The sequence below is a fragment of the Sitophilus oryzae genome, unplaced genomic scaffold, assembly GCF_002938485.1.
Source record: "Sitophilus oryzae breed Bouriz unplaced genomic scaffold, Soryzae_2.0 scaffold_1494_pilon_pilon, whole genome shotgun sequence".
Classification (NCBI taxonomy): Eukaryota; Metazoa; Arthropoda; class Insecta; order Coleoptera; family Curculionidae; genus Sitophilus; species Sitophilus oryzae.
In genome coordinates, this window is record NW_022146163.1 from 5,371,237 (window position 1) to 5,393,306 (window position 22,070).

Consider the following 22,070-nt stretch of genomic DNA (forward strand, 5'->3'; position numbering starts at 1 on the left):
GTCTTTCTTGGACATTTGCCGCGGGAGTCAGGGGGGTGACAGTGAAATAGGAAAATTGGAAACAGTCATTAGTGTCATTCCTGTCATTCTCCTCACGACAAGTATGGCCGCCTAGACAAGGACAGCATTGTTTTTGTCTAACTATTGTCTAACTTCAGCTATAGAGACATGCATTCCTAAATGAATCGCAGAAATTCTCATACAAGTTTACTAATTCTTTTGAGCTGTTTTCATAAACTGCAATCACTTTACTGCTGTTAATATTATACACAATAAAAAATTGTGGTTCACTACTGTTTGCATCAGTCTGCTTTAAAGTAACAATTTCTTCACTAGCATACTTTATCAATAGATGATTTTCATCTAAAAGCTGCATTTTCCACATTTTTAATGAATTAAAATTATCGAAATGTAGATAAAATTTTCGTAACTCTGTTGGATCACCAGTAGATTCGCTTATATTTGAGGCTCTTTTATATAAGAATGTTAAAAGCCTGTGCTTCAAGGAATTTATATAAACATCTTTAAATGCAGCTTCACTTGGATATACTGAATTGTACAGATACAAATCATCTTCATAACAAAATCTTCCAATTTTTCTCACATCTACAAACATTCCATCTAAGATTTGGAAAATGTGAATCATTTGATGTTGAACAGATAAAACTGCTAATGTATCCTTATATAAATAAAGTCCCTGATTATGGGATAAGAATATTTTATCTATTTTAAAATTTCTAATATCACAGAGTTTTCCTAAATGTAAGTCAACTAAATGTAGCGTATAATCTTCCAGTGGAGACCTGAAATAATATAGTTGCAGAAAAAAAATAATAAAATATATTTCAATCTTAACCGTATAGTAGGCGTTACAGATTCATTATTAGTATAAATTTCATAAAAGGTTGGTCTCATTTCTTCTGGAATATAGGAAGCAGATCCAACAATTACATATCTACCATCATCACTAAAAAGACTGCATTCTCTATTAAGTTGCTCTGTAGTTGTAATATTAATTAAATGCTTTAACTAAAAAAGTGGCACTAATAATTTTATTAGAACACTTGCCCTACCAATATACCTTAAAGAAACGCTCAAAAATTCTACTTTTAATATCATTTTGAATACTAATTGATAAGGTATCATAATTTCCAATATTTTGAAGTAAATCAGCAGCTGCGGCTGGCCCTTGATAACTATAAACTTCTAAAGAAGTTTGATCGGCTGAAAACGCTATAAAACATTTTCCATCAGGGCTAAATTTTCGTAAAAAACAAGGAGGTTTTTCAACATTAATAACTGTAAAGTTTGGAAATATATTTTGGTAAAATTGTCGCACCGTGTGAAGTTGGGTGCCGGCTTTACGGGAACCATATCTTTCTCTATTTAATAATCGAACAACAATATTTTCTGGGTGTCTTCTCTTTTGGGTAAATTCCATTTGTTTTGCTATTCTAAACTTTTAACGAACATACTAAACATAAACATCACAGACCAAAAAAGTTGGGTTAGCGATAAAGTGATAAGCTCAGCTGACAGTGACAAACGACAATAATTTTTTTTTAGTTTTGCAGCCTCAGCTGCCTGGGCTATGTAATAGGATATGATATCTAATCCATTACTTTTGTGGACATTTCACTCTATATCTCTGGGACAAAAATAGTTATTTTTCTTCTTTTTCATTTAACGATCTTAAGCTGCTAGGACTATAAGGTTCATCAATGTTATTTTTTTTATGGCCTAAACTGCCTAACGTAGATCACTGGTAGATCATTTTATACTTTTGAACATCTAAAGTAGTTCAAGTATTTTATGATTCAAGTATCCTAACCTCATTTTAAACTTTATTTGTTGTTTTGAAATTATTTACTTATTAAAATAGAAAATATCTGCAAAATATAAACATTTATTGTCTTTAAGTAATAAAACTAAAACAATGAATTTATTGCCGAAGACTAAAGAAGAATTTAGTCAGAAGGAATATTGGGATCTATTCTTTAAAAAACGTGGAAATAAAGCTTTTGAATGGTATAATTTTCAGTCACTAAACTACTTCCAGAATATGTACTTTTAATCATTTATTTTTAAGGTATGGCGAGTATCCTGAACTTTCAGGGTATATACATAAATATGTAAAAACTCAAGACAATATTTTAGTTATGGGTTGTGGTAATTCGAGTCTGGGTAAAGATTTATATGATATAGGATTCCAGTAAACTGTCCTAATTTATTTATTTTTAATTTATCTAATTTGTTACAATTTTAGTAAAATAACAAATATTGATATATCTAATATTGTAATTAGACAAATGCTTTCTCAAAATGATAAAGAAAGGCCGGGTCTGGAATATATTCAAATGGATGCTCTACATACCACTTTCGAAGATGAAAAATTTAGTGTTATAATTGACAAAGGCACACTCGATGCCTTAATGCCAAATGACAATGATGAAACTATCAAATCAATTGACCAATACTTTGCAGAAATACAAAGGCTTTTAAAGCTTGGAGGAAGATATTTGTGTATCTCTTTATTACAAGAACATATTTTAAATAAAATTTTGTTATATTTTCCAAAAAATGACTGGATGTTTAGAGTTGTTAGATGCTTTGAACCTGAAACTAAATCTGTGCAAAATGGAGAAAATGCTTTGCCTGTGTTTATGGTTATATGTACAAAATTTAAGGCATTGCCAAGAATGGTAAGCATAGTGATTTTCAAGGATATTAATATAGGGTGATCAAGTGTTCCCAGGAAGCTCTCTATTTGGGTTTATATTTAAGATATGCAAGCAGTTGTCATGGGCCAGCAGCAATTATGATACATTATCAATTGGTATTCAAAATTATATTAAAAGTAGATATTTTGAACGTTTCTTTATGGTAGGTATATTGGTAGGGAAAGTGTTACAGAATAAAATTATAGGCGCCACTTTTTTAGTTAAAGCATTTAATTATTCTTACAAGTACAGAGTAACTTAATAGAGAATGCAGCCTTTTTAGTGATGATTGTAGATATGTAATTGTTGGATCTGCTTTCTGTATTCCAGAAGAAATGAGACCAACCTTTTATGCAGTTTATACTAATACTGAATATATAACACCTACTACCTATAGGGTTAAGATTGAAATATAGTTTATTATTCTTCCTGCAGCTATATTATTGCAGGTCTCCACTGGAAGATTATACATTAAATTTAGTTGAGTTACATTTTAAAAAGTATTTTCATAGATATACTGCTTAATTCAAATATGTTTTTTTTACTAAAGTTTTAAAAATGTTTCAATGTGCTGCTGGATATCTTTTAATAGGATTTGCGCTTTGTCTTAAAATTGCCAATTCATGTATATTTTTGTATTTTTAGAGTAAATTTCACAGATAACCAACAGTATTAGACAAAAAATATATTTTTTCAATAAAGTTTTAATTTTTTAAATGTGTCGCTGGATATTGTTTAATCATAGGATTTGCCTTAAATATCATAAAAACTGCGAATTATTATACAGGGCTCGTCAATAATGCGTCGGGAATCTGTAGCTCCTATAATAAAAAATATGAATTTTGTGAAGTGTAAATCTAAAGTATGTTCGAGGATGTATTTCAGGAAAATATTTTAACTTCTATAAGGTGGCTCAAAAAAGTGTGAGTGAATCGGGATGATTTTTTTCTACGGAACACCCTGTATATTATTGCATTTTTGGCTTCCTTTTAGATCACTTTACATAATCCTAAGGTATGAGTAAATATATTTTGATAGTTCCAGAGATATTAATAAATAAATGAAAAATATATATTATTTTTAGCCATTCTTAAAAAGAACTAAAAATACAAGAACTGTCCTGAAATCAAAACTATATTAGGTATTTAGTTTAGATAGTCTGTACTTACTTTGCTATAAATATGGTAGTTGTAATTTATACAGGATGTTCAAAATTCTACGCCAAACTTTCTAAAATATAAAATGGATGTTTTTAAAGGGAACACCCTGTAAATTAGTTTTTCAATAGATGGAGAATTAAAAAATGAACATTTTTTGTATTTAGAGTATTTCAAAGCTTTTAACGGTTTCGCAGATATTCGCGGTTTTATATTTCATATGGCATTTTCCACAGTAAATTTTTATCAAAGCAACCCCAATAATTTTTCCCTCGTATTTTACCGTTGAGAGAGCCATATGAAATAATATTGCGCGTATCTGCAAAACCATTAAAATTTTGAAATACTTTAAATACAAGAAATGTACATTTTTTAATTGTCCATGTCCTAAAAACATAATATACAGGGTGTTCCATTTAAAAAAAAACAAGAAAAATTATGTTATATTTTAGAAAGTTTGGCGCAGAATTTTGAACACCCTGTATTATTTAAGAATATGATATTTATAGCAAAGTAAATATAGACCACCTAATCATAAATAAATATCTAATATACTCTTGATTTCAGGACAGTTCTTGTATTTGTAATAATTTTTTTTAAGGAAGGTTGAAAAATATATTTTTTTATTTATCTATTAATATCTCTGAAACTATCGAAATATATTTACTCATATCATAGGATTATGTAAAGTGATCCAAAATGAAGCCAAAAATGCAATAATATACAGGGTGTTCCATTTAAAAAAATCATCTCGGTTCACTCACACTTTTTTGAGCCACTCTATAGAAGTTAAAATATTTTCCTGAAATACATCTTGGTACATACTTTAGGTTTACACGTAAACAAGATTCCCAAGTTTCTTATTCTAGGAGCTACAGACGCCCGACGCACTATTGCCGGGCCCTATATATCTCTTAAGGCTCGAACATACTGACAGGACGGCCAGGTCGCAGCAGCCTGATACAACGCGTACTAACGTTCACGCCCAAGCGGCCGCAGCTTGGTCGGTGCGACACGTAATACCATTAAATCAAATGATACAACGCACACTAGCGTCCCTGGCCGTTGGCTGGTCGTTGCGACCTGGCCGTCGCGTCAGTGTGTTCGAGCTCTAATAAGAAATGTTCTTTATCATTTTCAAAATTAAGTACCTACCATACAATCGAAAAAAACGGCGTCAGCGATGGTTTAGATATGAAGATTGCTGACATTTTACATGATGTAGAATTATATAGACTGCCAATATATTGTTTGGTTATAGAAAGTGTAGATTAAAATCTGAAATAGTGAACCTAATAGGGGACCTTTTTTTGGAATCATGGGTCACCCTGTATAATATTGAACAACTATTATACTTTTTTATATTATATAGATTTTAGAGGCCAGCTTAGGTTCCACCAATAAAATCGATAAATATAATTCAATTGAGGAGATAATATCATTCATTACTAGTATTCAAACGGCTTCGTTTGTTTGTTCATCTTTAAAGAAATGTAATATTAATGAAGATGCTGAGATCAGTTTAGATCTTTACGAACCGGGCAGTCAGTCACCTAGGTATACTGTTCATGTTGTTGAAGTACCATACAAGGCCAAAAATTTACCCTACGCGGCCTTCATCATTCCTCAAGGAAGGTAAACTTTTGTTTATACAAATCTATTTTTACTTGTCTAGCTGCTTGTGCTTTTTTGTGTATGACTGACAGGGTTGCCACCTGTCCCGATTTTGATCCAAAAGTCCCGCGTCCCCACGCAAAGCCCTAATGTCTCGATTTTTATTTGTTCAGTAGCCACGTTTTTATTAAACAATAAAATTGTAAAATTTATTATAAAAAATACATGTTTATTAATAACTTGAATTTAAAAACAGTTCTTTTCCACGAATTAATTAAAATCTCAGGAATTTTAGAATTAAAAGGAATAGATATTGATGTTCTGTTTAATGAATATTCGATAATACAAACTTGCGTAAAGGAAATTTGCCAAAGAAGATATAAAAATTATAGATAAAAAAATAAAGTATTTTTAAAACTAGAGTAAATTATATGCCTTCATTGTTTAAGGTTGTTATTTATACGGGTTGTTAATTTGTTTATTACTCGCGGCAAGAGCTTTATGGTTGAAATATGGCAACCTCGGCCCGCTCGTCGAGAGACGACGCGACGTCGACGGGACGAGTCGGCAGCTTAGCTTAGTACTCATTTACTCATTTGGAATTAGATGCAGTGTTGCCATTCTGTTCCCCAATAAGTAGCCGTCCAGTTAACAATATGTATATTTTCACGTATGATGTTGAAGTAGACAGACGCTAGAAATAGATGTTCAGTTAAGTTCATTAGAACGGAACTTCAAATCTCATTTAATTTTAATATAACGCATATAAGAATTTTTGGATTTTATTAAAAATTACAAGGCTCTTATTACAGCAACAAAACAAATAAAAAATATTCATTACAGTTGGGGTTTGAAACCATTGGTGTTACAACAGCAAAATAAAAAAGTAATTCACCGCAATACACCAAAACACTTTGCTTTTAACACTGGACGCTCGTTTCGCTCACCATAAATTTGAAGCTAATCATCAGTTTTCATCATCTACGGATGATGCTAAGCTAATGAACGAAACGCGCGTCCACTGTTAAAAGTAAAGTGTTTAATGGGAATTAGCGCACTTGTAGGTCTAGGGGTTTAGGCCTTTTTATGCTTGTGTGTACTAAGTATATTATATTTTAAAGCATTTTGGTGTTGTGTGGTGAATTAGTGTTTTATTTTGCCAAAAAATGTTCATTTAAAAATAATTAAATAAACTAATAAAGCCAATTGTACAGATTATAGAGCTGAAACGTTTTATTTTGTTTAGGTTAGGTTTAGTTTATTCAACTTTTTAACTCAACTTTTTATTTTTGCATAATTATTTATAAATTTCGAATAATTTCTTTAAGTTAACGCAAAAAGTCATAAAATACTGTTTCAAAATCCGATGGGCACATAAAATTTTACATTTAAGCAAAATGGTTGCACCCATAGACTTAAAATAAAATATAGACTGAGCATCTCATTCATAAATAGCTGGAACATCCGATCAGACAATGTCTTGTTATTGTTGTGTTATTGTTTTAGGTTATAACGAGTGCGACACGAGCGATAGATAGGTTGTCTCTGTCGTAACGGTCGTTCCCTGACGACTCTGTCGAGAAACACAACACTGTCTTTCGTTTCTCAAGTACACCTGAACTCTCCGTATCATAGCCGGGTAATTTTTCTATTTTAATGAAGCTATAATTAAATTAAAAATATATCGTATTTAAACTTTTTTATATTTTATTAAGATTTAGGACAGGTTTTTTAAATAAAAGTTTAGAAAAAACGTCTTAGAGTCCAAAAAGGATAAAAATAATAAAATACACGTTATAGAAGAAATTTTATAATCGAAATTACGTAATTTTTGAAATTAATAATAAATTATTAATTTAGTCAAACATTTACAACCCCTAATATTAATGAAAACAGGATCTATTCCACAGATATAATAGAATCGGCGACAGAGAGAGAAAAAAAAATATGATTGTTGTAATTTTTTTTCTGGTTAAGTGATGTCTTATTATGTAAAATAGAGAAAACATAAATCTGTTCCATTAAAGCAAGGAAGGTGATAGGAAGGGGATAAAATGAAAACTACATTTATTTAACTCGGTACTGTCTTTATTATACCGGGTGCGTCCCAAAAGTGGCTCAACCCCATAATTTTTTTATATTTTCAAATAAAAAAACAAGATTTAGTATGTTAGTATATGACATAAATTAGGATTGATTGACGCATTCAATTGTTTTTGGTCACTTTCTGTTTCACCGGAAATGACTATAACTTTTAATTTTTAAACGGCACCCTCGGTATATTTCTACTTTATTTGATAGAAAATGACACTCTGAATAGAATGACATATCATATGTCAACTTTTGACACTTTCGCATATGGTTTAATTGTAATTGTAACACGTGGTTCATAACGACAATTTGACTCGAAATACCAAGTGTGTGGTATCAATATATTCATAAAAAAATGCTTTTTCCAAATATGCTAACGAGTCACCCTTGTTCCATTTGAAAAAATTGACATATGTATGATTAAAAATATGATTTGTACATCTTTTAATCGGCCTAGACAAGACACGAAACCCATTAGACGATCAAAACTATTTTTCCAAGGCTCCTTGATTAAAACTTAGTGTTTTTAACAACACCATGGCACCCTGGATTGAAATTTATAATACGATTTGTTTTTAAGCGACAATGTCAAAAGTTGACATATGATATGTCATTCTATTCAGAATTCTATTATCATTTTCTATCGAATAAAGTAGAAATATACCGAGGGTGCCTTTAAAAATCAAAAGATGTAATCATTTCGGTGAAACAGAAAGAGACCAAAAACAATTGAATACGTCAATAAATCCTAATTTATGTCATATACCTACTAACATACAAATCTGTTTTTTTATCTGAAAAAATAAAAAAGTTATAGCGGTGAACCACTTTTGAGACGACCCGGTATATTAAAAAATATTGTTTCATAATGTAATATAATTTTAAAATTCTTGAATGTTATTTTAGATCCTGAAGATAATTTTAGAATAAACCGGAATATATTTTTAATAAAAACATTATTAATTATTAACAGGGTTATAATTATGATTTTGTTACAATTGTAGCAGCCATAACAATGTGGGGAATCTTATTTGGTCGTAGCTCTACCTGGAGAGTCAGTTTTTTATTTAAATCTTTTTTTGCGCCTTGCATATTTGAATTCGATTCTCATTTTACTCTCGCTACTGTACGCTGAAACAACTATTCTTATTGTATTCATTTTATTATCCTGTGGCGATAAAGTGTAAAACTGTACTTTTAAAAGTTAGTAGAAAGGCTTGATAGGTAAGATTGTACCATATATATAAAATTTTCCCCCTGCTAAGTAAATGTATAGTATTTTAGATACCAAGAATAAAGAATTTTCGGAGTGTTTTTCGAAAGAGTTTTCTTTGACTTGAGCGAACCCCTAACCCCTTATAGAGTTTTGTTACATCTTGGCTACCCAACTACGGCCGAGTCTAAGAATGGCAGTTCGACGAACACCTCCTGCTGATAACAGTCGAAATTCACCACCCTTAACACGTCTGGGGGCGAGAAGAATGAACGAGGAGCTACAAACAACTCCCACATTTTCCCAGCGAAACGAGAGCGTCATTCCAGAACAGACTTCAAGTGGAAGACAACCTACTGGAGCTGTCCGGCGTAGGAATATTCCAGAAAATGAGCGCATTCCTCTTTCGAATGCATCCAGAGGTTTGCCACGCTATCCTACACAGAAATCACCAATATATACATCGGGCATGGATTTTCAAGGTAGGAACATTCCATATTTTTTGGGTGAACAAGTAAAAGTTCCTGATTCTACAAGAATTGCACAACAAACTAATCAACACCCACGCCAACCACCACCGCCATATGATAATAGGGACTTTAATAACTTAGATAGTTTTATAAGAAATATTGTAAATCAATCTATAACAGATACCTTTAAAAATAACAATCAACAAACTTTACCTTTTCAAATTGATAACATTAGCGAATATAATAGAATTTTAGCAAACATAGATAATATGCTTCCAGAATTTCATGGTAATAATACGTTACACCCTATAGATTTTCTAGAAAAAATTAAGTTTTTATTACAGAGAAATAATACCTCATTTCTAGAAATAAAATTTTTATTGGCAAAAAAATTACAGGGTAGAGCTAAAGCGTGGAGTGAGGCATATCTTAAATCATTTCTTACTTTTACAGAATTTGAGGAAGCATATTTAAGATATTTTTGGAGCGAAACTAAACAACTAGAAATAAAATTAAAAATTTGGCAAGGAAAGTATGAAACTGGCTCTCTAGTAGACCATTTTACAAAATACGTAGCTATGGCACAATATCTCAGACCACCCCTGTCTGAGTTTGAATTAATTCAATGTATAGCCCGCCATTTTCCGGTAAATATATTTAGCGCTATAATAGGGCTAAAGAAATTGTCAGAAGTAATCCCAATACTGCAACAAGCGGAATATTATAATCATAGAACGGTAGACAGATCAAATTTTGGGTCGCGTTATGAAAAGGATAGGTTGGGACCCGAAAGAAAAAATTATGCAAATCGAAACGTATCCGCGGTGGATTTAGTGGACGATTTAGGGGTAGCGAATTTGGAAATATCGGGAAACGAGCCGAGCCACAGTCTTTAGGGCCGGAGACAACTGACAGTGGCAAAATGGCCGTAATACTAAATAAAAATATGGAAGAAGAGCCATGGGGCTCTGACTGTGAGTTTGACCATCTTAACATTGAAAATAAAAAATCACCAGTTATTACTGTTTCAATTTTTAATTTTTCTTTTCCAGCACTAATTGACAGCGGCTCAGAAATATCCTGCATATCCGGTGACGTTTACGCTCAATTGGGAGATTTTCAAGAGAAAATTCCTAGTTTTCCGGTAACGGGGATTCGTATTACAGGGGCGTTTAAAACAAAACAACGTAAAATAGCGAAACAATTGTTTCTTGATTTTAAAATAGCTAATAACTATTTTAGTTATGAATTTTTATTAATTAGTGATTTAGTTTTTCCGATAATTTTAGGTATTGATTTTTTATTTTCAGTGAAAAGTAAAATAAACTTAGAAAATGATACAATAACATTATTAAATTCTAATAAAGAGTTTTTTACAGTCTCAACAATTAATACGATTCATTTTTATATTCCTCCGAGCGACATTAAAAAAACTAGAACGATAGCCTTAAAAAAAGAATATTCCTTAAATACTTTAAATACTGATCGAAATGGTTTTAATACAGAATTTATAAACGAAAATAAATCTTTAACATTTGAACAAAAAAATCAGTTTAAGTATCTTCTCTTGAAATATAAAAATATATTTTCTGATATACCGGGGCGAACCGAATTGTACTATCACAAAATTAAATTGATTAATGAAACTCCTTTTAAAGTTAAACAATATCCTATACCAATTGCACATCGTGAAGCTGTAGATAATGAAATTAAGCGAATGCTTGATTGGGGGGTAATTGAAAGGGCTTCCACCCAATATATTAGTCCGTTAGTCACAGAGGTTAAGAAAGATGGGTCGGTTCGCGTCTGTTTGGATGCGCGACATTTAAATCGGGTATTAGAAAAAGAATACGAGTTACCACGACCTATTGATGATATTATGAAGTCTTTGTTCGGGAAACCATTTAAAACTAGTCTTGATTTGTCGTCTGGATACTGGCAAATACCTCTGCGCCCAAGCGATAAAAAGTATACGGGATTTTTGGTTGGTACTAAGTGCTATCAATTTACGGTGTTACCTTTCGGACTTTCTACCGCTGTTTCTTCATTTTCGCGATGCATTTCTGAGATATTGGGTTCAGAGTTTGATGACTTTGTTATACCGTATCTTGATGACATTTTGATAGCTTCCAAGAATTTTGAAGACCATTTAAATCATTTGGATCAAGTTTTTTCCCGTCTAAACGAAGCTGGGTTGACAGTTAAATTTCGAAAGTGTCAATTTATGCCAGAAAAATTAAATTATTTGGGTTACATTGTAAGCACAAATAATATAGAACCCGATCCTGAAAGAATTCAATGCGTTCAGGATTATCCAAAACCGAAAAATAAAAAAGATATTCAGTCATTTTTGGGACTATGTAATTACGATCGAGGGTTTTGTGAGAATTTTTCGGGCGTAACAGAACCTTTAAGTAAATTATTAAGAACAAAAAATAAGTGGGTTTGGAATACTGAACAGGACAGGGCTTTCGATGAGTTAAAACGGTTACTAAAGAATGCTACACTACTATACCACCCCGACAATACTGCCACTTATTACGTACAATCTGATGCTAGTGATTACGCAATAGCCGCTCAACTGTTTCAAAGGATAGAGGGAGAACGACGAGTAATAGCGTACGCTAGTAGACTTTTACTTGATCGGGAAAGAAATTACACATCCAACGAAAAAGAAATCTTGGCTCTTGTATTTGCGTTAAAGAAGTGGCGAATTTATTTATTAGGACGTCATTTCGAAGTGCTAACCGATAACCGAGCTTTATGTTATATTCAAACGTGTCGGTTACTCACGCCTCGGGTAACTCGGTGGGCTTTAGCTCTGCAAGAGTATGATTTTAAAATATCTTTCGTTAAGGGTTCGGAAAATAAAATAGCCGACATACTATCGAGAAACCCTGGTATTCGTTATTCGGTTCCGGGTGAGAAGTGTTTTAAAGTGTTTTCCTCGTCGATCAAGTTTCCTGATAAGCTGAACACGTTATTAAAAAAACTACCTGCCGCGCAAAAAAACGATAGTTATTTTGGGCCAATTTATAAAGGTTTAGAGAATCAACAACTTGATGAAAAGATAAATAAATTTGTTCTTAAAAATCAATTGCTTTTTGTAAGAGAATCAGACGATCAATCCTACCGTTTGTGCATTCCATCAGAATTTAAAAATAAAATTATTGATGATTGTCATGTTTCTTTAGGTCATTTTGGAATTTTTAAAACATGGAGTATTTTAAAAAATGATTTTTGGTGGAAATGCATGTTTCGTGATATCAAAAAATGCTTAAAAGCGTGTGACATTTGCCAAAAGGCAAAATTGAGTTTATTACCAAAAGCTCCTCTTTCTCCTGTAATATCCGAGAAAAAAATGAAATTATTAGTCTGGATTTATACGGACCGTTACCCCAGTCTACAGGGGGCGTTACATTCTTATGTGTGATTGTCGACTTATTTACGAAATATGTGACGTTATACCCTTTAAAAAAGGCCACTACCAGAGCTATTTTCAATAACTCCAGGTTATTTTTAAAAAATGCGACGCGTACTACAAGGTAATAAATGAATGAATAGGCTCCCTCGCCTCTAATCGGTGTTGTCAAATTGTAAAGAACTTATCCTTTTTAAACAGTATCCGACTTATAATTTAGTAGTATAAGTACTATTTAATACATCTATGAAATAATCAAACCTACTTTATTAAACTGTAGTATTAATATCTCAATATATGTGTATAACAAGAAAAAAAATATTGATAATATTAAAGACGTGACAACATTGGCTGGATGAGGAAGGCTCGGTCGACTGTACCCAGAAGTAAACATGTGTACAAAAAAGATTGTTTGACCGCGTTGAGATGTAAATAGTGTAGTCTATATTTTATTTTAAGTCTATGGTTGCACCAGTGCTGTCCCGATTTTTTAAATACAAAAGGTGGCAACCCTGATGACTGATTAACAACATAATTATTCAGATATTTCAATATTTCCAGGGAATCGGAATGGTTGTTTTCAACTAAATCTGGTAGACAAAATTTAGTAACAATGACAAATCATAACCGATTAGCTATAGTTTCAATGCACAGGGGGAAAGTGTATGAGTCTTTAGATGCTGTGAAAAGCGAGTTAGAAGATATAATATGTAATTTAGCTCCAGCGCATTTGAAAAACCACAAAGTAAGTAATATTAAAATAATAAAGCATACAATAACTCTTGTATACCGGGTGCGTCTCAAAAGTGGCTCACCCTAATTTTTTTTTAATTTTTTTTTAATTTTTCAGTTAATAAAACCAGATTTGGTATGTTAGTATATGACATAAATTAGGATTGATTTTCGGTTACTTCCTGTTTCACCGGAAATGACTATAATTTTTTGACTTTGAAATGGCACCCTCGGCATTTTATTACTTTATTCGATAGAAAATAACACTCTGAATAGAATGACATATCATATGTCAAGTTTTAACATTTTCGCATACGATTTATTTGAAATTATAACTTGCGGTTCGTAACCAAAATTTGACTCGAAATACCAAGTGGGTGGTATCAATATGTATATGGTGGTATCAAATTATTCGTAAAAAAATGATTTTTCCAAATATGCTAATGAGCCACCCTCGTTCCATTTGAAAAAAATGAGATATGATTAAAAATACGATTTGTGCATTTTCTAACTGGCCAGGACAAGACACTAAAAACGTTAACGATCAAATATATTTTTCCAAGGCTCCTTAATTAAGAATTTGTGTTTTTAACATGGCCATGGCACTCTAGATTGAATTTTAAAATACGAATTTTTATTAAGCGCGAATGTCAAAAGTTGACATATGATATGTCATTCTATTCAGAATGTCATTTTCTATCGAATAAAGTAAAAAAATACCGAGGGTGCCATTTAAAAATCAAAAGTTGTAGTCATTTCCGGTGAAACAGGAAGCGACCAAAAACAATTGAATACGTCAATCAATCCTAATATATGTCATATTCTAACATACCAAATCTCGTTTTTTATCTGAAAAAATAAAAAAGTTATAGGGGTGAGCCACTTTGGAGACGCACCCGGTATAGTGTAGTTCGAATTATATTCAAGAAAGCCTAAGCATATTCTATAGATTAGTATCTTTTTTTATAAATCTTTGTCCTTAAATGCGTCGTTTCGAAGTTTCGGAGAAACAGGGTGTAGAAGTTTGATTTTTATTTCGATTTTTTCCAATTAATTTCTGAACTACTGTCGATATTTCATCAATACGGCTCCTACATGTAGGTGGCGCTACTTACATTTTTTTTAACTGGTTTGAAGAGCAATAACTTTGTGTTCTTACCTGTCAAAGAAGTCTCTTGGTAAAAATTGCTACGACTATTATTCATTTAAATCATATAGGTAATAATAATTTGATTGATTTTAAGAAATAATAGATCTATTTTCACAGACAAGCCATAGCAAATAGTAAAATTAATAAACACTCAGACTTTAATTTCTGAAATTCAGAGGAAGCAAATAATTGGAATCCACCACAAAACAGCCTTGTGTAGTAACCTTGTATTGTGATCATGTACAGTGGGGATCCTTGTACAGTGTGTCCCATTTTAGTCTGTTTTACATGCGGTTTTCACATCATTTGCTATCTTTTTATGAAACTAAAGATGCTACACACAGATTTATCCTTGCCATCTGAGTTCCCGAAATACAGGGCGAATTTGAAATTGTTGCATTTTCCTCATATACGTTTAATGAAAATATGCGTAATGTTACATTCTCAAACTTAATTGATTTCAGAATGTTTTATAAAAAGCTCCCAATTTTCTCAAAGACTTAATTCCATTATTTGAACGTCTTTAACCTTAATTTCAAATAAAATAAAATATATGATTTGAAACTGCCCAGTCAAAGTGGTCCCAGCTTGAGCAAGCACAGAAAACTTTAGACAACCCAGGGATAAACTTATGTGGGAAATTCTATAGGTTTGGTGCATTCTCCGCCGGTGCTGCCACTATCGGAGAATATCGTAAACCACTAGTATATACAAATACACGGGTTTAAATAGCGAATATACGAAAAAAAAATTATTTAATTTTCTAAAAGTGTTGAAGATTCTAAAAATAAAAAGTAATTATTTTGATATCGTCACAAGGCACAAGGCCTAACTTGTATTATAATTTATTATTCCAGCTAAAAAAACTTTTTGAAGGGTCAACTACGGTAGCGAGCATAGTTTTAATCTCAGGTTTTGCTAGTGGGGTCACAATTAAGGCTATAACGAAATGTTTTAAAGGTACATATAATTATGGTAAGGTACATACGGGGTACATAGTTACATTTAAAGGTACATAATTATAAGTTTAGAAGATGTTTATAAAACATTTAATCACTAGTTGATTAAAAAAAGTATACCATTAATATTGCCAATTATATTTTATCCTCTCATAGTATATGTCTATTTAGTTCTTTGATTATGTAACGAGCACTTTGTTTACTTACTTGTTTCGTCGAACTGCTTGAATCCATTTTTGTTTTTGATCAAATCGGTGTGGGACACTATGAAGCTATAAAATGTTGTTTCGGGAGAGTTGAATATCCTGGAAAGTTGAGTTATTGAATGTTTTTGCACCCAACACCGCCCTAATTACGCTCTCCTTTAAGCGTTAACACTTTTTCGACAATTTTATTAACATTTGAAATTGTCATAACACAACACGACGCCTAATTCGTATTCGTTTTCACTTATTTTTTACTACAAATCTTTTACACACAAATCTCGTACCTGAGTGTTTTATAGTTTTAATAACTGCACTAGCAAAAAACTAAAATACTTAAATATTATGATAAAGCTACGATTTCAATATTATTTTAATGCGATCAACATGAACTTAACGGGGACGTCAAATACATACTGATAATTTCTGATTTCTGCCGTTGAAGCGCTGCGGTCGGAATTTGTTGAAATCAACTAAAATTCACCAAGCCTATAGCCATTCCTCAATATTGGGACAAGAATTTAAGCGGTACCCGTGATATATTCTTTTATAGGTATACGGTGTCGATTAATTAAAAATAATAGTTTTTCTCATTCAACCAAGATTAACCTAAAAATAGGTATAAATTTCCCTTTTCAGATTGCGTTTCTCTCATTAGGCTCTGATATTGGTAAACGAGAAATAAGGCATCAAGGTAAATCAATTTTTTCCGGCGATTATGTAATAGAAGACGTTGAACATGAAAACGGAGATATTTTCAGACGTTTGTTCTACCTTAGCTCTCAATTAGTCATCCAGTCAGAAGCCAAAATTAAAGTAATAAAAACCAGAGGAGGAAAACAAAAGAATATTATAGATCTTTCAACATTAATGTGCCAACATCACATATACATGAGCGTTGCGACACATCTTGCGTATAAAATCAAGAAAAACGCAACAGTGGCAGTTTTAGGGTTAGGAGGAGGCAGTTTATGTTCGTTTTTGCATAAATTTCTGCCTGAAGCTGTTATAATTGGTGTAGATATCGATTCGGAAATGTTAGAAATCGCTAAAGATTGGTTTGGATTTAAGGAAGATGAAAAATTAAGAGCTATCATTCAAGATGGTTTAGTTTATCTTAGCGATTTAAACAAAGTTGGTAAGTTTCAATATACAATATTGTTACATATTGCATGGGCTCCTGTACTTATAAACACAATATCACACATAATTGATTTACTAAATCACTAAAACTAGAATACAGTGCCTAATTACAGGGTCTGGCAATTTGTAGCTCCTAGAATACTTGAGAATTTTCTTTTAAGTGCAAACCTAAAGTATACCGGGTGTTGCGTCGTCGGACGGAACATAGGAAATCCCATGTAAATTTTAATGGGGTCAATTATTGGCTTCCCTAATTATTTTAGAGAATAATTCTATTTAGGTTTATGGAAGAGCACTAAAACCCACATTCAAAAGAATAACTTTAGATATTTTTGATTAGCTCGTTTACGAGTTATCGCTGATTTCTTTTTAAATATTTCTCCTTTCTTATGGCCCTGTATTTACTTATGAGCACCAGTCAAGGTAAAAGATAACTGTCAAATGAAGTTGTCATTTCAAAAATTTATCTATTTAGTGCTTTATTATTATTGAAAACTCATTCCTACATCGGAAATCTTAAAGATATATTTATAAATACAAATTAATATGAACTAAAGTAATATAAAGTAATCAATTACAAGATTAATTATAGTATTATTACAATATTCAATAACTTATTAATTTAGGTACTATTAAATTGTTAGAACTTTAGGATTTAAGAAGATGTTCAAATATTCATCCATCGACTGATAGACAATAACCCAGGCAATCATAAAATTCTCTTCTTACATTCGCTAGTTGGTAAACTGAAATTCTATTGCATTCGGCAGAAATAGCATTTTTTAACTCGTCTAGATTTGGGTATTTTTTATCCTTGTATATCCTGTTTTTTAAATGGCCCCAGAGAAAGAAATCATTTGACGAAATATCAGGAGACCTTGCTGGCCAATTTACTGTATGATTTAGGCCAATAACGTTTCCGTTAAAACTATTGTCTAAATATTCCCGAACAGCCAGGGTACTATGTGCCGGGCAGCCATCCATTTGGTATTAAACTTCCTGATTTTCCCTAGCGGCATCATGTAAAGCAGGTAAAATATGATTTTCGAGTAGTTCCAAATAATATTCTGCATTTAAATTTCGCGTAAGAAATAATGGCCCGATAATATTGTGTCCGAATATCCCTGCCCAAACATTTACTTTCTGTGGATATTGCGTCCTTGTTTTGACAAACCTGTGTTGGTTTTCTTTGTTCCAATATCGATAATTTTGAACATTGGGTTCATTATTTAAGGTAAACGTGCATTCGTCAGTGAAACATATGTTTTTTAAAAATTCCCTATCCGTGTTTGCTCTTTCCATCACATCATAACAAAACGCCTGCCGCCGTTTTTCGTCACCATCTCGTAGCTCTTTGTGCTTTTCATATTTGAAGGAATAGTATTTATGTCGTTTCAAAATTCGAAACGCTGTAGTGTGATCTATTCCTATTTCATCCTCAAGTTTCCTTGTGCTGATCTTTCCATCGTTCTCTTCCACGCACAATAAAACTTCCAAGTCGGTATCATTTCTTGCATCTTCTCTTTGTTCCTGCCTTGCTTCACATCTGCAGTTATTTATTAGGGTACCTTTGGTCTCAAATCTCTGGATATTCCTTGCGATTGTAGATTTTTCAGGTATCGGTCTATTCGGATACAGAGCAGCAAACATGTCCGACACCTTTTGATAACTATTTCCTTGATAGTACCATAATACCATTTAATCATCAATACTTTTTCTTCGGGAGTGTAATTCATGGCTATATAATATTTTCGATGTAGGTATGAATTTTTAATAATAATAATAAAGCACTAAATAGATAAATTTCAGGGCCATAAGAAAGGAGAAATATTTAAAAAGAAATCGGCGATAACTCGTAAACGGGCTAATCAAAAATATCTAAAGTTATTCTTTTGAATGTGGGTTTTAGTGCTCTACAATAAACCTAAATATAATTATTCTCTAAAATAATTAGGGAAGCCAATAATTGACCCCATTAAAATTTACATGGGATTTCCTATGTCCCGCTCGACGATGCAACACCCGATATACGAAGATGTATTTCATGAAAATATTTTAACTTCTATAGTTTGGCTCAAAAAAGTGTAAGTGGATTGGGATGATTTTTTTTAAATGGCACACCCTGCATTTTTGACTTCCTTTCAAATCTTTTTACATAATTCTAAGACATGAGTAAATATATTTCAATAATTTTAGAGATATTAATAAATAAATAAAAAGTATACATATATTTTTCAGCCTTTCTAAAAAATTATTAATAATACAAGAACTGTCCTGAAATCAAAACTATATTAGGTATTTACTTTAGATGGTCTGTACTTACTTTGCTATAAATATGGAAATCGTAAATCATACAGGATGTTCAAAATTCTACGCCAAACTTTCTAAAATATAAAATAAATTTTCTTCGTTTTATTTAAATGGAACACCCTGTATATTATTTTTTCAATAGATGGAGAATTAAAAAATGAACATTTTTTGTATTTAGAGTATTCCAAAATTTTTAACGGTGTGGCAGATATTCCCGGCTTTATATTTCATGGCATTTTCCACAATAAATTTTTATCAAAGCCACTCAATGCCTATGGTAATTACGACCACGGCATCAAAACCGTTCGAAAACTAAGAAGCCACCTAATGATTTTTCTCCCGTATTTTACCATTGAAAGCGCCATATGAAATAATACTACGTGTATCTGCAAGATTATTAAAAATTTTAAAATACTTTAAATACAAAAAATGTTCATTTTTTAACTCTCCATCTAATAAAAAATAATATACAGGATGTTCAATTAAAAAAAAACAAAGAAAAAATATTTTCTATTTTAGAAAGTTTGGCGTAGAATATTGAACATTCTGTATGATTTACGATTACCATATTTATAACAAAGTAAGAACAGACCATCTAAAGTAAATACCTAATATAGTTTTGATTTCAAAACAGTTCTTGTATTTTTAATAATTTTTTTAAGAAGGGCTGAAAAATATATATTTTTGATTTATTTTTTAATATCTCTGAAACTATCGAAATATATTTGCTCATATTTTAGGATTATGTAAAGTAATCTGAAAGCAAACCAAAATGCAATAATATACAGGGTGTTATATTTAAAAAAAAACACCCAGATCTAGAGGTGGGAATTCTAGTTCCTTGGGAGGAACTAGTTCCTTAGTTCTAGTTCCTTCAGAGGAATAGTTCCTTGAACTAGGTCTTTAGTTCACAATAGTTCCCGACTAACATTGACATCCCCCTTGCTTGCTAATGCGTTTCGTTGTCAATCAGAACTATTCACAGTATGACCTGTATAATTTTTATAATGTACGGAGATATAACGAGATGTGTAATTGTGTATGTTAAAAACATATAGGTAAGTTTTATTGCAGATAAAAAAATAAAAATAAACTCAAATCAGAGTTTAAAAAACTATATCACAAAACAGTTGGAGCAAATATTACAAAAATTTTACGAAAAATTGCATTTTTCCTCACTTCAAGCTTTTTGTTTTTCTCTAAAAATTCACAATATCTACTTCGTTTTATAAGATATTTCTTAATTTTAGGGACCTAAAGTGAAACATTCCCATAAAATATTTAAAAAACAAACTAAAAAACAAAAACAGTATCCACGACAATTTTCTGTGGTAATTACGCCGGCCGTGGCAATAGACAAGGCCGACTCCATCGTCGTCGCCTTGTATCATATCTCGGATCTGCCGACTGAATAGATTCCCGTGAACTAGTCTTTTAATTAGTTCCTCTGTGTCCGGATCCGATAACATCCGACTGGCACTCCCCACGCCTGCCTAGCATCAATCGCGCTGGCTGATCCATACGTAAACTAGTCTTTTATTTAGTTCCTCTAGTTCCTTTAGGACCGGATCCGATAACATACGGCTGGCACTCCCCACTCCTGCCTAGCATCGATCGCGCTGGCCCGATCCGTACGTACGTAAACTAGTCTTTTATTTTATTTAGTTCCTCTAGATCCGGATCCGATAACGTACAGCTGGCACTCCCCACTCCTGCCTACCATCGAGCTACGCGCGCTGGCCGATCCGTCGCCGTCGCATATTATTATATATCGGCCACAGTCTCGATCCCGGAATAGGTCCTGAGGAACTAGTTCTTTGAGAAACCAGGAACTAGTTCCTTTCATTCCGGGGTCGGAATAGTTCATTGGAACTAGTTCGTTCACGAACTACACACCTCTACCCTTGAGCCACCCTATAGAAGTTAAAATATTTTCCTGTAATATATCCTACACATACTTTGGGTTTGCACTTAAACAAAATTCTCAAGTTTTTTATTCTAGGAGCTACAGATGTCCGACGCACTCTTGCCGGACCCTGTATATCTTAAATTGTAATCTAATGAATTCCTTAATTATTGTGAATTTAATTACCTTTTTTGATAACGTTGTACTATAAATGTAATTTAAATGATTGTTACAGGGCAAAAAGTAGAAGCAATTCTATGTGATGTCGATAATAAAAATTCAGAGATAGGCATGAGTTGTCCACCAAAAGAGTTTCTATCTCCCAAGACATTAAAGGATGTTTCCCAATCGCTTTCAGAAGAAGGTATTAACATGTTTTAAGATAATCTAATACAAATATTAAAACCTATTTCAAATTATTTTAGGTGTACTTATCGTAAACGTCGTCCTAAGGGATCAAAGTTTAAGGCCAAACATTCTAAAAGATTTAAGAACACATTTTAAATCGGTGGTAGCATACAAGCTTTCAGAAGATTTAAACGAGATATTTTTATGTTCTAATTCAAATAAGGAAGAGAAATATTTTAAAGATAATTTAAAGGTAGGCATGGAGGCGATAAAAACATTTTTTAAGAAAAATAATGTCAACCAAGATGTTGAAATTGTTGAGTATATAAATAGATTGAATATAAACAAATAACTGTATTTATTGGCGACATTTATTTTTTAACCTTTCCAAAATCACATTAATTTAGTTTCCAATAAAGTTTAAATTTTAATTTTTAAAAAGTGAAAAAGTATATACATTTATTTATCTAGGAATTATGAGATACAAGATACAAGTATAAAAAGTTCAGTTATTTACATTAAATTTTAGATATAAAAATATAAATAAATAAGTGTATGGTCGAATGAAAACGATGTCATGATAGATATGGAAATAATATTTCAGTTTGAGCTTTCATTTTTTTTCAAGATTTT

General features: G+C 31.9%; 2 protein-coding genes and 1 long non-coding RNA gene across 4 annotated transcripts; 2 read left to right on the forward strand and 1 right to left on the reverse strand.

Annotated features, from left to right (window-relative positions):
* Positions 1–149: 149 nt before the first annotated feature.
* LOC115877574 (DET1 homolog) lies at positions 150–1,540 on the reverse strand. 2 transcript variants are annotated; one of them, XM_030893820.1, is made up of 3 exons: positions 1,082–1,540; positions 857–1,023; positions 150–803 (listed from the first exon to the last, which is right to left on the reverse strand). In XM_030893820.1, the coding sequence occupies exons 1-3, from the start codon at positions 1,439–1,441 to the stop codon at positions 155–157; spliced, it is 1,176 nt and encodes a 391-aa protein (XP_030749680.1). In that variant the 5' UTR covers positions 1,442–1,540; the 3' UTR covers positions 150–154. The 2 variants fall into 2 exon arrangements, with proteins under 2 accessions (XP_030749680.1, XP_030749679.1); XM_030893819.1 differs by having other exon boundaries at positions 857–1,029; positions 1,082–1,527.
* A 245-nt stretch (positions 1,541–1,785) lies between these two features.
* On the forward strand, positions 1,786–21,798 carry LOC115877575 (eEF1A lysine and N-terminal methyltransferase homolog). The gene is made up of 8 exons (XM_030893821.1): positions 1,786–2,028; positions 2,090–2,212; positions 2,267–2,702; positions 5,250–5,512; positions 13,248–13,431; positions 16,370–16,868; positions 21,325–21,453; positions 21,515–21,798. The coding sequence occupies exons 1-8, from the start codon at positions 1,937–1,939 to the stop codon at positions 21,787–21,789; spliced, it is 2,001 nt and encodes a 666-aa protein (XP_030749681.1). The 5' UTR covers positions 1,786–1,936; the 3' UTR covers positions 21,790–21,798.
* LOC115877576 lies at positions 8,587–8,896 on the forward strand. Its single transcript, XR_004049367.1, has 2 exons — positions 8,587–8,806; positions 8,859–8,896. It is a non-coding gene; the product is annotated as an uncharacterized LOC115877576 (long non-coding RNA).
* Positions 21,799–22,070: the final 272 nt, after the last annotated feature.